Source organism: Hoplias malabaricus, chromosome 16 (assembly GCF_029633855.1).
Source record: "Hoplias malabaricus isolate fHopMal1 chromosome 16, fHopMal1.hap1, whole genome shotgun sequence".
NCBI lineage: Eukaryota > Metazoa > Chordata > Actinopteri > Characiformes > Erythrinidae > Hoplias > Hoplias malabaricus.
In genome coordinates, this window is record NC_089815.1 from 27,881,186 (window position 1) to 27,895,260 (window position 14,075).

The 14,075-nt window shown below is 45.4% G+C and overlaps 2 protein-coding genes across 2 annotated transcripts; one reads left to right on the forward strand and one right to left on the reverse strand.

Moving 5' to 3' along the window:
• Positions 1-967: 967 nt before the first annotated feature.
• lsg1 (large 60S subunit nuclear export GTPase 1) lies at positions 968-8,046 on the reverse strand. Its single transcript, XM_066647770.1, has 14 exons — positions 7,640-8,046; positions 7,267-7,393; positions 7,052-7,172; positions 6,735-6,821; positions 6,158-6,244; positions 5,966-6,026; positions 5,689-5,865; positions 4,465-4,851; positions 4,280-4,381; positions 3,894-4,037; positions 3,661-3,784; positions 3,485-3,564; positions 3,227-3,397; positions 968-1,457 (listed from the first exon to the last, which is right to left on the reverse strand). The coding sequence occupies exons 1-14, from the start codon at positions 7,727-7,729 to the stop codon at positions 1,275-1,277; spliced, it is 1,941 nt and encodes a 646-aa protein (XP_066503867.1). The 5' UTR covers positions 7,730-8,046; the 3' UTR covers positions 968-1,274.
• Positions 8,047-9,207: 1,161 nt separating this feature from the next.
• fam43a (family with sequence similarity 43 member A) lies at positions 9,208-11,415 on the forward strand. The gene has a single exon (XM_066648412.1). It carries the CDS (start codon positions 9,379-9,381, stop codon positions 10,402-10,404), a length of 1,026 nt encoding a protein of 341 aa, XP_066504509.1. The 5' UTR covers positions 9,208-9,378; the 3' UTR covers positions 10,405-11,415.
• The last annotated feature ends 2,660 nt before the right edge of the window (positions 11,416-14,075 follow it).

The following is a 14,075-nucleotide window of genomic DNA, read 5'->3' on the forward strand; positions in this document are numbered from 1 at the left end:
GTTTACCACTGCAGAAACTGCACTATGTCACACCTCTCCCCCTACCTCTCTTAGTGTTGCTTTAATTCTAATTACAGAATCTAATTAGTGAAGCTCCGTGCTCTGGAGTGATGGAGCTCCATCCAAAACCTTTGGGATGAGTTACAGTTCTCTTTATGATCTAGTACTAATCATTACCAGTACCTGACCTAATAAATGTTGTGTCCCTGAATGCCATCAAATCCTCCATCATCTTTCAGTGTCTACTGTAAATCCTTCCCAGAAGTGTAGGGGCTGTGACTGCCGCACAGAGTGATGTCATGACCTATTAACGTCCTTGATTTCATCCATCCATCCATTATCTGTAAGCGCTTATCCAGTTCAGGGTCACGGTGGGTCCAGAGCCTACCTGGAATCATTGGGCGCAAGGCAGGAATACACCCTGGAGGGGGCGCCAGTCCTTCAGAGGGCAACACACACACATTCACTCACACCTACGGTCACTTTTGAGTCTCCAATCCACCTACCAACACGTTTTTGGACTGTGGGAGGAAACAGGAGCACCCGGAAGAAACCCACGCAGACACAGGGAGAACACACCACACTCCTCACAGACAGTCACCCGGAGGAAACCCACGCATACACAGGGAGAACACATCACACTCCTCACAGACAGTCACCCGGAGGAAACCCACGCATACACAGGGAGAACACATCACACTCCTCACAGACAGTCACCCGGAGCGGGAATCGAACCCACAACCTCCAGGTCCCTGGAGCTGTGTGACTGCGACACCTACCTGCTGCGTGCCGCCCTGTGTTTGATTTGATTTTGAAAGATGATGTTCTTGCAGTGTTCATGGTTCAATATACACATCACTGATGAACTCTTGAAGGTTTAAGGGGGAGTGTTACTCAAGGAAATCCTTTAAAAAAAAACAAGGGTCTAGACCTGAAAGACACTTAAATTAGTTTAATTCAAGCCTGTGGTTTATTTTAGATATCCAGTCCATATATTTATAAAATATGAACAGAAACATTTTAGGAATATCCAGAAGAACCAGATCTATTACAGAGCTGGTCTCTGAAAAGCTGTGACCAGTCCAAATGTCGTATACCAAGAATGCATTGACATTTTAATACATAATCTCACTGGATTATTACGCAGTGAAATACTCGTGCATGGAGAAATGATCAGATTATAGAAAAATCACAAATTTACATTTGAAAATGAAGGAAAATTTCCCCCAGCATCTGAGGTCTCCTTTAAAAATGTCCCAAATTCATGACAGCGTTCAGGCGTCCAGGTGCTTATTCAGCCTTCTCACTTTCTCTTTCTTGTTCCTATTGCCGTGCTTTTTCCAGGGTTTCCCAACTTGCTGTTCTGAGCCGGCAGGTCCCCCCAGTCCCAAAGGGCCGCTGCCAGGCTTATAGCCCATCACCATCTGCACTCCCTTCGTTAGAGCCCGTACGTTTTCCTGGAAGAGGTTTGAAAATGAACAGTTTGAATTAAGACTCCAATAAGCATTGAAATATTAGAAAGGATAAAGTATTTTTAAAATATTGGTAAAAATTAAAAACATAAATTGGCCTGAGTACAATCTACAAATGGCAAAAGCTACATTTTTGAAGGTATTCTACATTTATCTGTTGTTTTAATCACTCATTCATTCATTGTCTGTAAGCACTTATCCAGTTCAGGGTCGCGGTGGGTCCGGAGCCTACCCGGAATCACTGGGAACACACCCTGGAGGGGGCACCAGTCCTTCGCAGGGCGGCACACACTCACTCACATCTACGGACACTTTTGAGTCGCCAATCCACCTTTGGACCCTGGGAGGAAACCGGAGCACCCGGAGGGAACCCACGCAGTCACAGGGAGAACACACCACACTCCTCACAGACAGACACCCGGTGGAAACCCGCACAGACACAGGGAGAACACACCACACTCCTCGCAGACAGTCACCCGGAGGAAACCCACGCGGACACAGGGAGAACACACCACACTCCTCGCAGACAGTCACCCGGAGGAAACCCACGCGGACACAGGGAGAACACACCACACTCCTCACAGACAGTCACCCGGAGGAAACCAACGCAGACACAGGGAGAACACACCACACTCCTCACAGACACTCACCCAGAGTAAACCCACACAGACACAGGAAGAACACAGCACACTCCTCACAGACAGACACCCGGTGGAAACCCACACAGACACAGGGAGAACACACCACACTCCTCACAGACACTCACCCAGAGTAAACCCACACAGACACAGGAAGAACACAGCACACTCCTCACAGACAGACACCCGGTGGAAACCCACACAGACACAGGGAGAACACACCACACTCCTCACAGACAGACACCCGGTGGAAACCCACACAGACACAGGGAGAACACACCACACTCCTCACAGACACTCACCCGGAGTAAACCCACACAGACACAGGGAGAACACACCACACTCCTCACAGACACTCACCCAGAGTAAACCCACACAGACACAGGAAGAACACAGCACACTCCTCACAGACAGACACCCGGTGGAAACCCACACAGACACAGGGAGAACACACCACACTCCTCACAGACAGACACCCGGTGGAAACCCACACAGACACAGGGAGAACACACCACACTCCTCACAGACAGTCACCCGGAGGAAACCCACGCGGACACAGGAAGAACACAGCACACTCCTCACAGACAGTCACCCGGAGCGGGACTTGAACCCACAACCTCCAGGACCCTGGAACTGTGTGACTGTGACACTACCTGCTGCGCCGTGCTGCCTGTTTTAATCATGAATATTAAATCATAATATTCATTTATTTTCTGTAACTGCATAATCCTGATCAGGGTTGAAGTGGGTTCTGAGCTTCAGAGTCATTAGGTGCAAGGTATGAACACACCCGGGACATGGTGCCAGTCCATCACAGGGCACCACACACTCACCCAGTCACTCGTGCACACACACACCTATGGGTTCTTTCACACAGCTGATCCACATACCAACCTGAGGTTTTGGACCGTGAGAGAAAAGCAGAGCACCGGGTGGAAACCCATGCAGATACAGGGAGAAAACACCAAACACCTCATAGACAGAGACCCGAGGTGTGCAACCCCATTATAATACTGATCAAATATGTTGTTTGGTTCATTATTGAACGAGCATCAATAAGCTTATATCCTCAAACAAACAAAAACAAAACATGAAGCATGAACTGTGGTGTATCACCTGATGAAAGAAGTTTTTATCAACGGAGTTCTCAATCCGTTTCACCTTCGAAGGATTGGCAGAATGAGAGGAAGATTCACCGGAAGTGGTTTCTCTCGCAAACTTTGAGTGCTGAGGCTGGAAGTCTTTAGGGTCGATGTGGGGAGGAGGGTGACAGTAAAGCAACTTTCCCTGTAGAGGTGCAGCAGAACTACATTCAGTTGGTGCTTCATTTCAAACGTTCGTGTGCACAACCAGAGTACAGCAATAAACACTTACGCTAACGTAGTCTTTGAGAACGTAGCGGGATGATCTAGGCTGGTCCGGCTGGCCGTGTGCCGTCATGAAGCCCCTCATATCTGAGGAGACCAAAAACACCAGGTCCAAGTTAAAACTACAGTATACCATATCCTACATAAGAGATGATACAGCTGCTGATATAATTAAAAGCATACATCCATAAGCCATCAGCAGCTCCTCAGAAGTCGGTGGACGATCAGGGTCTTCGTCTTCTCTCGGTCTGATGATGCTGATGCCGTACGTTCCCTCCAGCACAGCTCGGGGTATTGTCTGACAAACGTATTCAGGTTAAGGGTTTACAGGTTAGAAGACTGCACTTTACTTCTATTTTACACGACTTCAGACGTTCAGAGTGAGCAATGTGAAGCTGTGGATGTTGAAAGGATATGAGAGAAATAGCTGGGACATGGTCTCGCATCTGGTCGATGGGGAGAATACCACTGCAGATCATCTCAGCTTTGGTGGACACGAAGGAAGGCATGACCAGGCCGGGGCAGTCACACAGGCAGAGAGTGGGTTCAACAAACAGCGTCTGTGGCACACACAAACTATCAGAGCTTAAAATATGTAAACAAACCCAGTGGGACCGGACTACTAACGAGAGCCGGTTTATAAGGTCCCTACTAACTACTGTTGTTTGGAATCTCCTCCAATGGGAGGTCTGGGTTAGTCTGGACTGGGTCTGAATAATCTTAGATTTAAACTCTGGTTTTGATCTAATATTTCAAGCTTGAATAACCCTCTACTTTCCATCTGTGTTTTGTAAAATCATACCTGAAAGTGCTTTGTATGTCCAGGTGTAGCTGACACAGAGACTTTCTTATTCCTGAAGATTGTGTTGATGGTGGAGCTTTTGCCGACATTCGGATAACCCACCTTAAACAGACATAGTGTCATCTGAAGCTGCCAAACCAATGTAAAAAGTGACTGTGCTTAAAAACCTACACATGCAAGCTCACCAGTCCTACTGTGAGGTGGTCCTCCTTGCATCTGGGCCCGGGATGTGTGGATTTAAACATTTCTAGCAGCTCGTCTTTGCGCAGTAGACGACTTGAGTTATAAAACGAAGAACGATCCGAAGAAGCTTTAAGCTCCTCTTCCTCTTCCTCATCTCCTGATGCCTCTGAGCACGTCTGCCAGTCCGCTTCTGAAGTACAGTTGTGAAAACCCTCTGCTGTAGCCCCTTCCTCTTCTTCCTCAAAGTCCTCCTCATTATCATCATTTTCATTCTTTACAGCTTTACTCTCTTCTGAGGGGGTTTTAGTTCTGCTGTTGGAGACTGGAGTGTACTCTGCGGCCTCCTCGCAACCTGTGTCACTCAGCTCCTCGTCATCCACATGTTCCCCCTTTAAATCAAGCAGAAGTTCATTATCTTTATTTATGGCAAATGGCAGATGCTCTTATCCAGAATGATTTATAATGTTAATCACGTTGCAGATGGTGGTATTGCATGATGTTCCTAGTCTGTCATACAGGTGGCAGTGTTGTTACACAACTATGTTATACTCATTCATTCATTATCTGTAACCCTTATCCAGTTCAGGGTCGCGGTGGGTCCAGAGCCTACCTGGAATCATTGGGCGCAAGGCGGGAATACACCCTGGAGGGGGCGCCAGTCCTTCACAGGGCAACACAGACACACACACATTCACTCACACCTACGGACACTTTTGAGTCGCCAATCCACCTACCAACCTGTGTTTTTGGACTGTGGGAGGAAAACCCACGCAGACACAGAGAGAACACACCACACTCCTCAAAGACAGTCACCCGGAGGAAACCCACGCAGACACAGAGAGAACACACCACACTCCTCACAGACAGTCACCCGGAGGAAACCCACGCAGACACAGAGAGAACACACCACACTCCTCACAGACAGTCACCCGGAGAAAACCCACGCAGACACAGAGAGAACACACCACACTCCTCACAGACAGTCACCCGGAGGAAACCCACGCGCACACAGGGAGAACACACCACACTCCTCACAGACAGTCACCCGGAGCGGGAATCGAACCCACAACCTCCAGGCCCCTGGAGCTGTGTGACTGCGACACTACCTGCTGCACCACTATGTTATACAGATATTGTTATATCATGATATGTTTGTAATTCCTAAACAAAAGCATGTAATATTCAAACTGACAAAAGTTAATTTCCCAAAATAGCATAATTCTTACCCTTTCTTCAGCCTCCAGCCGCTCTGCCTCTGCCAGAGCAGACCAGAACACTGCTCTGATGCCCTCTTTCTGGAAATACCTTGCCCAGGCTCTGCGTTGCTCCCTGGTGAGCAGATCCGCTTTGTTTAAAAGTAACATGTTGACCTTGTGACTGGACACTTCTTTTACATATTTCTCCTGAAACGTAATTGTGTGTGTTAAAGGTCTCATTGATTTAATGATTAATTATCTGACTTAATCCCATATATTTTTATTTGCCTCTGATTTATTCACTTACCAGATCTGGGCAACGGAACAGTAAAGGGTTTCTGGCATCAACAATCTGAACTACAATGTCACTAGAGAAAAAACAGAAATGATAATTACTATAAAAAGATACAATCAATCACCAAAACTTCAGTTGATAAGCAGAAATATAATCGGTATGGTAATAACTTTCTGGATGATTAAAATCACTAAGCTAAAGTACCTTCTCTCAATGACTCTCCAGAGCTGTCTCCAGAAATCCAGGTTTCTTTCAAAGGGGGTAAGGATCAGCTTCTGTTCCTCCTCAAGCCTAATGTAGCAAAAAAAAAAAAAAAACACAATCATGCAGTCACACAGGAGGTTGTGGGTTCGATTCCCGCTCCGAAGTGTGGTGTGTTCTTTCTGTGTCTGCGTGGGTTTCCTCCGGGTGACTGTCTGTTAGGAGTGTGGTGTGTTCTCCCTGTGTCTGCGTTTGTGTTTCCTCCAGGTGCTCCGGTTTCCTCCCACAGTTCAAAAACACACGTTGGTAAGTGGATTGGCGACTCAAAAAAGTGTCCATAGGTGTGAGTGAATGTGTGTCTGTGACTGGCGCCCCCTCCAGGGTGTATTCCTGCCTTGCACCCAATGATTCCAGGTAGGCTCTGGACCCACCGCGCCCCTGAACTGGATAAGCGTTTACAGATAATGAATGAATGAATCATGCAGCGCTGGAGTTCACTGGTTTGACAGATTTAAGTACAACTAAAAAAAAAACAACAACATTATAGGTCAGGTCTAAAGGAGATTATATTCACTGCTACCTTGCAAGCTCTCGCCTCCATGTGAGGAAGCTGTCTCTCTCAGTTTGTTGGAGGACTTCAGGGCTTGTGTTCTCATCCCAGTGAGGTCTGAAAGAAAAGCATGTACATAAACAAAGGCAATCTCAAACAGATTCAGGACAAGCAAGATGTTTATCAACATGGGTACCAGTCCATCACAAGGTATCATACACTCACCCAGTTACTCACAAACCCACACCTGTGGACACCAGGACCCTGGAGCTGTGTGACAGTAACATTACCTGTTGCGCCACTAGTTGCCTTACATAGGAAAAAAAAATATTACAGTGACATGGTACCTTCGGGGGATACGGAGAAACTGTCTGTTGTCTTCATGAAGCTTCTTAAGTTTTTTGGTCTCCTCAGCTGTTAATAACCCAGTCCTGGCTTCAGCTGGTACGAACTTAATGTTCAGCTTCTCTGTAAGGATTTAGAGTCAACGATGACTGTTGTTCATCAAGCAGCTTAATGCAGTCATAGCAGGTTTTAAATGTGTAAATAACACGTAACCTACCTGCGATGAATTCGGTCCCTGCGAGTTCGGCTGTGGCCAGAAAATCGTCCAAAGAGCTCTGCTCTGTGACGGACTGGAGATTCAGGCGACCCCAGTCATATCCATCATTCAGTTCACTGGTGTGAAGCTGGTGGAGCAATGAATCACAATTTCATAAAAATAAAATGTATCTCAGAATAGCTTACAGTATCTCATAATATCTCACTATCTCATGACATAAAAATTATCATATTTAGTACACGATAATAACTAAATGAATTACAGAATACATCCCATGTTCAAATTACACATTGTAATATCTCAGAGTATCTCAAAGCATCTCCTGGTATCTCATACACAAACTCATAGTATCTCAGAGTTGGTTTTCTCGTACCCACGTGTCGTTTCTCCTGTGCCCTCGGCCTGCGTTGAGTCTCTCTTTGATCAGAGCTCTCCCCAACCCCGAGTTCTTCTTCTTGCCCATCTCCTCTCAAAGTTTGGTCGCGGTTCTAAAAGAAGACTCGATTCGGCTGAACTCGGGCCCCACGCCGCTCCTGGACACGAGTGGGAGAGAGTGACGTCACCCGGAGGTGCCCACTGCAGGTCGCAGTAAACTCTTCGGAGTTAAACCTGTGCCGTCTCAGTGTGTACCGGTTTGCAGCGGTGTGTTTTGTGCGCAGTGTGTCAGAGGTTTTCAAGAGGCCGCGGTTCAGCGTTTTAATTAAATAAGAATGAAAATTAACAGCGAAGTGTAAACACTGTTTTGGTCGAGCCCGGTGCGCCACAATAAAAGGTGTCCGGAGAAACCCTCGCCTAACCGAAAGGTTCCCACTCAGTTGCTTTTCAGAAATCAGTAAAATAATTTGTGTAACCCTTCATAATAAATTTAAGGCGTGGGAACGACTTGCTAAGACATGCCTTTTTAATTTTGAAGGCCTTAGTGGGGCCCATGTGGATTGAACATTATCTTGCTGGGTGTAAGATGGACATGGGTTATTAGTAGTATATATATATATATAAATATAAAAATAGTACAGGAGATACACGTATGTCCTGTGTGTGGTTTTGAAAATGTGAAATAATTGTATTAAATTAGCTGAAATAAACAAAGCTACAAAATATAAAAAAATGTAACAAAATGTTAATGACATATGAACATAACTGAGTTTGAAACATTTTTGTGGACGCTCTGGCAGTCTTTTCAAGAAACGCTAATATGTTTTAATGTGTAACAAAAGGACATATTTTAATTAGTTTACTGGTTTCGGGGTAAAGTGATAAACAAAGCAAACATTTGATATGATTTCATCAGGTTTATGCATTATGTGGTTATTTAATTCCTTACTTCTTTTAAACAGAGTGCTGATAACTCTAGTCCCCAGTAGGTGGCAGCATCGTTCTGTTTTAATAAATTTTTTAAATATATATATATATTTCTCTAAAACAGCGCTCAGGTATTTATTTCCCCAGATTATTATTATAATCGTTATTATTATTATTTTACTTGTTATTAACATTTCACAGCCAATGGGTTCAAATTAAATCAGAAAAATACATGTAGGAAAAAAACGGGGTTGAAATGACACCACAACAAATGACACGACTAATAACATTTGTTTCTTTTTTTTTTTTTAGAAATTAATATACATTTTTGTAGAGCTGAATCTTGTAAATGCAGACTAATAACCGTTAAGCCGTGAGAGCCCACCAGTGTATCTACAGGGAGGGGGGGTTGATATATTTTGTAGATCGATAAACAAGAAAAAGTGAGCAGGAAAAAAATGTTTAAATAAAGTGTAAAGGAAACACACTTTTAAAAACTCGTGTATATACCACAAACAGGTTGGGAGCCGTGCTTTTGGTTTGTCTCACTCCTATTGCCCCCCCTCCAAGTGCGGGTGTTGGTACAGTCCAGTATATAAGACGGAGCGCTCGTTGCTCTGCTGTTAGTTTGAGGTTCGTTACGATGCTGCAAGTTTTAGTGCGGACTGCTGAGAATCACTGGCACTCCTCCTGTCGTGAAGTGTTCAGATACTTCAGGAATGTAGTGGTCTAGGTTTAATAAGTGTGTTTACACTGTTTCTAGATAGAGTTTGGTGCAGTTGGACTGTTCCTCTGTGCAGCTCAACTATAATGTTGCCTTGGAAGAAGAATAAGTTCGATCTGATAGAGGATGACAAGCAGTCGAAGCAGAAGGGCTATGCCGTGAGCCTGAACTACTCAGCCCTGACCTCTTTCGCTCGCTCCTGTCCAGAGAGCGCTCTGCACCGCGTGGGCAGCATGTTCAAGTCCAAAAGGAGGAAGGTGAAGATCACAGGTGAGGACCCCACTTACACTGTGCTGTACCTGGGCAATGCCACCACCATCCAGTCCAAAGGGGAGGGCTGCACCGATGTGGCTGTGAGCAAGATCTGGGCCAAGAGCGACATGGGCAAGAGCGGCACCAAGATGAAGCTCACTATCAGCTCACAAGGCATCCGTATGGTCCACTCTGATGAGCGAGCTCGGCGGCCGGGTCATCTGTACTTGCTTCACCGGGTCACTTACTGCGTGGCTGATCCTCGTCTGCCCAAAATCTTCGCCTGGATCTACAGGCATGAGCTAAAGCACAAGGCTGTGATGCTCCGCTGCCATGCTGTGTTGGTGTCCAAGCCAGAGAAGGCCAAGGCTATGGCTCTGCTCTTGTACCAGACGTCTGCGGCAGCACTTTCCGAGTTTAAGCGCCTGAAACGACGGGATGACGCCCGGCACCAGCAGCAGCAGCTGGTAGGAGAGCGCACTGTGCCCCTGGTGCCCCTTAGAAAGCTGCTGAATGGTCAGTGCTGCTACCGGCCGCCTGTGGAGCGAAGCCGCAGCGCACCCAAGCTGGGCTCTATCACAGAGGACTCTCTGGGCGAAGAGGCAGAGGAGAAGGCGGCCGCTCGTTTCCGTGGCGATGAGGCATTGAACAGTGCTGGCCAGGCAGACCTGGCGCAGATCATCAACGACCTCGGAGAGATGGCCATCGGCAACGACCTGCAGACGCTTCGAGCCGACCTCAGGGTCACGCGGCTGCTGTCGGGCGAGAGCACGGGCAGCGAGTCGTCCATCGAGAGCAGCCCAGAGACAGCCAGCCCACCTCTCACTGAGCTTGACGGACACATGCAGGAGGTGGGATGAGCTTTGAACTGAGATAAAACCCCTCCGTTTACGTCCCGGCGAGATTTAAGGTTTTGTCTGGTTTACACTGACCCGCTGTTGGGTTGTGGACAGAAGTTGCCCGCTGAGGAGGGAAAAAAAAGAGGGGAGGGGGTTGTGCCACCATATCCATATGACTTGAAAGAAGACTGGGGTTTTACAGCTTTACAGCCAAGGTGTGGGACTGGAGAGCAGCGCACAGGACAAACAGAAAGCCTCAGGCTGAACTTAGAGCACACACTTAACTCCTGATCAACGGAGACCAGGAGAAAGAAGTTCAAAAGGTGCTGTTTTGTGCGACACAGTGTTATCCCCAGTGTTGAATTAGCTCCAGGAGCCAGTAATGGACATCGACAGTGTTGAATGAACTCTTACACTCCTAAAGTGCGTATGGTGTCCAGGCAAACACAATACAACACGAGAGTCCATTCGACACTGTGAGAGTTAATCCAACACTATAAGTCAACACTGTAAGAGCTAACACTGTCAGAGTGAATCCAGCACTTAACACTAGGGGCTTGGCTGTGTACCTTTTACTGTTGAACTTGTTTACCCAATCGTTTCCCAATAGGAAATGTTTTTTTCTTTTCTTTCCTTTCCTTTCCTTTTCTTTTTCAAACCACGGCAACGGACAGTGCAACTCCCAGTCTGTAGTTTGAGGAAGACTCACCTCGACTGCCCTGACAATGCTAGCTGCTTTCTGGATATTCCAATTCCCTCTGTTCTTTATTTTTTGCACTGTGCTGTAATGAAGTCGATCTGTTGATATATATATATATTTTTTTTTGTACATACTGCTGTTTCCATTTAAATGTTCTTCTAAACATCAATGTTCTATCTTTGCTGTGCAAAAGAGGAAAAAACATTGTAATATACTTAGATGTAAATATCAAATGCATACCGTATATTATTTTTTAAAGCGGTTAATGTGGTTTGTTTTTGTGAACCTCACAGAATTACCAATAAAAAAAAAGAGGACAGAACAGGTCACGCTTATAGATTATTTCTTTATTCACCACAAAACACAAAAACGGCGTAGCGTAGTCCACGTCTTCGATTAAAAGTGTGTTCTGTGCACATATAAGAACTCCTGTGTGCTCTTTAAGAGCTGGTGTTGTATACAGGTATGAGACGGATTGCTGTGCTGTGCTTGTCTTTTCTCTGTTCTTTGGATGCTGTTCAAATTGCTGAGGAAATCAGGACGCAGGCGATACTTCCTTCTGCCATATTTTTGCTCTCATAAATCTGTGACTCTTGGAATTTGCTCATTACTTATTCACTTTGGAACCGAAATCCAAGGGAAAAACAACATCTCAGTGGTGTAGGATGATCGGATACAAGGAACGATGCCTGTACGTTCCTTTCTGTTTATCCGGCCTCTTGATCTTGCAGGGCAGGACAAGCAGCATTAACTGTGGTTAATGAAATGAACTCGCAGCACGTTAGGAAACTCTGCTTGTTTCGTTATGTGAACGACACTAATAAAGGCACATATCATTAGATCTGCCTCATAAGCGTGGCAGTGCAGTCTTATCACTGCAACCAACTATTAGCCAGCTCTAAGAGGCCTGTAGTTGGGTCCGTTTGCTCACATTAGTTCCAAAAGGATGATTTTTTGCATTCTGCTGTAAGTGTACCCCTTTGAAGACTTTATGTTTTTTGCATAGCTACTGACTGTGCATCACATATAAAGAGGAAATGATCACTAATAGAGCTAAAACGTTCATGTCAAACGCTGAGGGCCACATCCACTGCTGCTGTGACGGTATCTAGCCGACTTTTTCCTCAGCTCCTCGGGGGAATACACCCCTCAGTGCTAGTGGGAATCCTGAAGTGCACATTAACATTCCTGCAGAGTGCTACCTCGCTGTGGTGGTTCAAACTCCGGGCAGACTTTTAAAGCTCAGTGGACCCTTCCCTTTGCTCTAGAAGGTAATGAATAAAGAATGAAGGTTAAACAGGGCCTTAATGAAGCTTAACATCTGGTGAGCACTTGATTAATGTATTCATATATAGAGTAGATTTAAAGGAGATTTATATTTGACAATGCAGGCCACGTCTGTCCAGGTATGACCCAACAACAATGGGGCCCTAACCCACACCCAATGACACAACAAAACATATTAATACTATACATTTCCTCTTTTAATCTGTGTTTTTAATTGTTTTAGATACTACACAACCGATGGATATTGTACCATGGTGGTGTGTCTTTCACCGCACTGGAGAGACACTGAGGTGGGGGTGGCATTTCCGTGTGTGTGTGTGTGTTATGAGTGGATCAGATACAGCAGTCTTGCTGGAGTTTTGAACCCACTCTCAGTCCATTCTATTAGAAACACCTAACTTATTGATTCACTTTGTAGATGCAAACATTCAGGGACTATAGCTCTTCTGTTTCCATCAACTAAATAATTCCCACTCTGTGGTGGAACATTGAGAGGCACGTTAGTTATTCTTGATTTCCAAAAACAGGAAAGAAGCAGCAAGAAAAGGGCAAAGAGCTTAGTTTTGCCGGACAGCCATTATCCATATAGCCATTGTCATAAATGTGTTTCTGACATTTTAAAAACAGGAAATGCCTAAAATACATCCCCGTGTCTGGAGAAGCTTTGGTGCTTCATATCAATGCCTTTGTTCCCATGTGTTTTTTATTCTGTGATGGTGTTGTACAGGTAATAAAAGCAGAAATGAAAAAAGGATTAAAGTTTTGTTTGTAAAATTTTCACCAAGAACATTTTGTTGACTTTAAGAATGACTTATTTATTCAGTGTAACAACTTGCACGTGAAGTTTAAGGAGGATAGGCGCAGCTCTGTGGAGTTTTATAAACACACTAACGCCACAAAATGTCTCCCTACCACAAAGAGAGACACACACTCGATATAAAACAAATTCAGCAGCCCTTCTCTCTCTGTGAGTTGTGTGTGTAAATATTGGCGAGTTCTGAGCCGTCCTGCTGAGCTTGTGAACAGCGGTGAAACGTCGCTAACGCAGAGCCACAGAAACAAACAAAGCGTGTTCCGGTCTTATTTCCTATTATTCAGCCACAGTTCGTGCTGAAGAACCTACTGTTCTTTGGTTCCAGCTGGGAACAAAGTTTTCTGGTTTGCGAACCAGTTTGTGTTGGTGGAAACGCGCCGAACGGTTCCAAATTTAGGTCACGAACTGGAATATGAAATATGAATAACAACAGAGAGTGTAGTAGCACCACCTTTAGTTCTCGCTGCGAAATATGGCTGAACTAACGGTTCCTACTCGCGCATGCGCATTTCAACATTAGGAGACAAAATCAGTAAGCTAAACGTCTCTTTTAGGCGGGCCCGGTAGGCGGTCCGGCATTAAATTAGGGTGACCAGACGTCCTCTTTTACCCGGACATGTCCTCTTTTTTAGACTTAAAAAAATGTCCGGGCGGAATTTCACAAACGTCCGGGGTTTTGTTTTTCTAGAGCTTACATAGAACTTCGAGAAGTTTCGTTCACTTGAGTGGGGAAGGGGGCGTGGTGAAGTAGCCTAAAATCTTCTGATTGGACGGTCTGACTGTAGCGCTACCGTTATTGGTCGATAACCTTCTCTGTACACATTTAATTGGTCAGTCTGCACGTCAGTAGTCCTTGTTTACGTCAGGCAAAGCTCATGTACTCACCCTAAT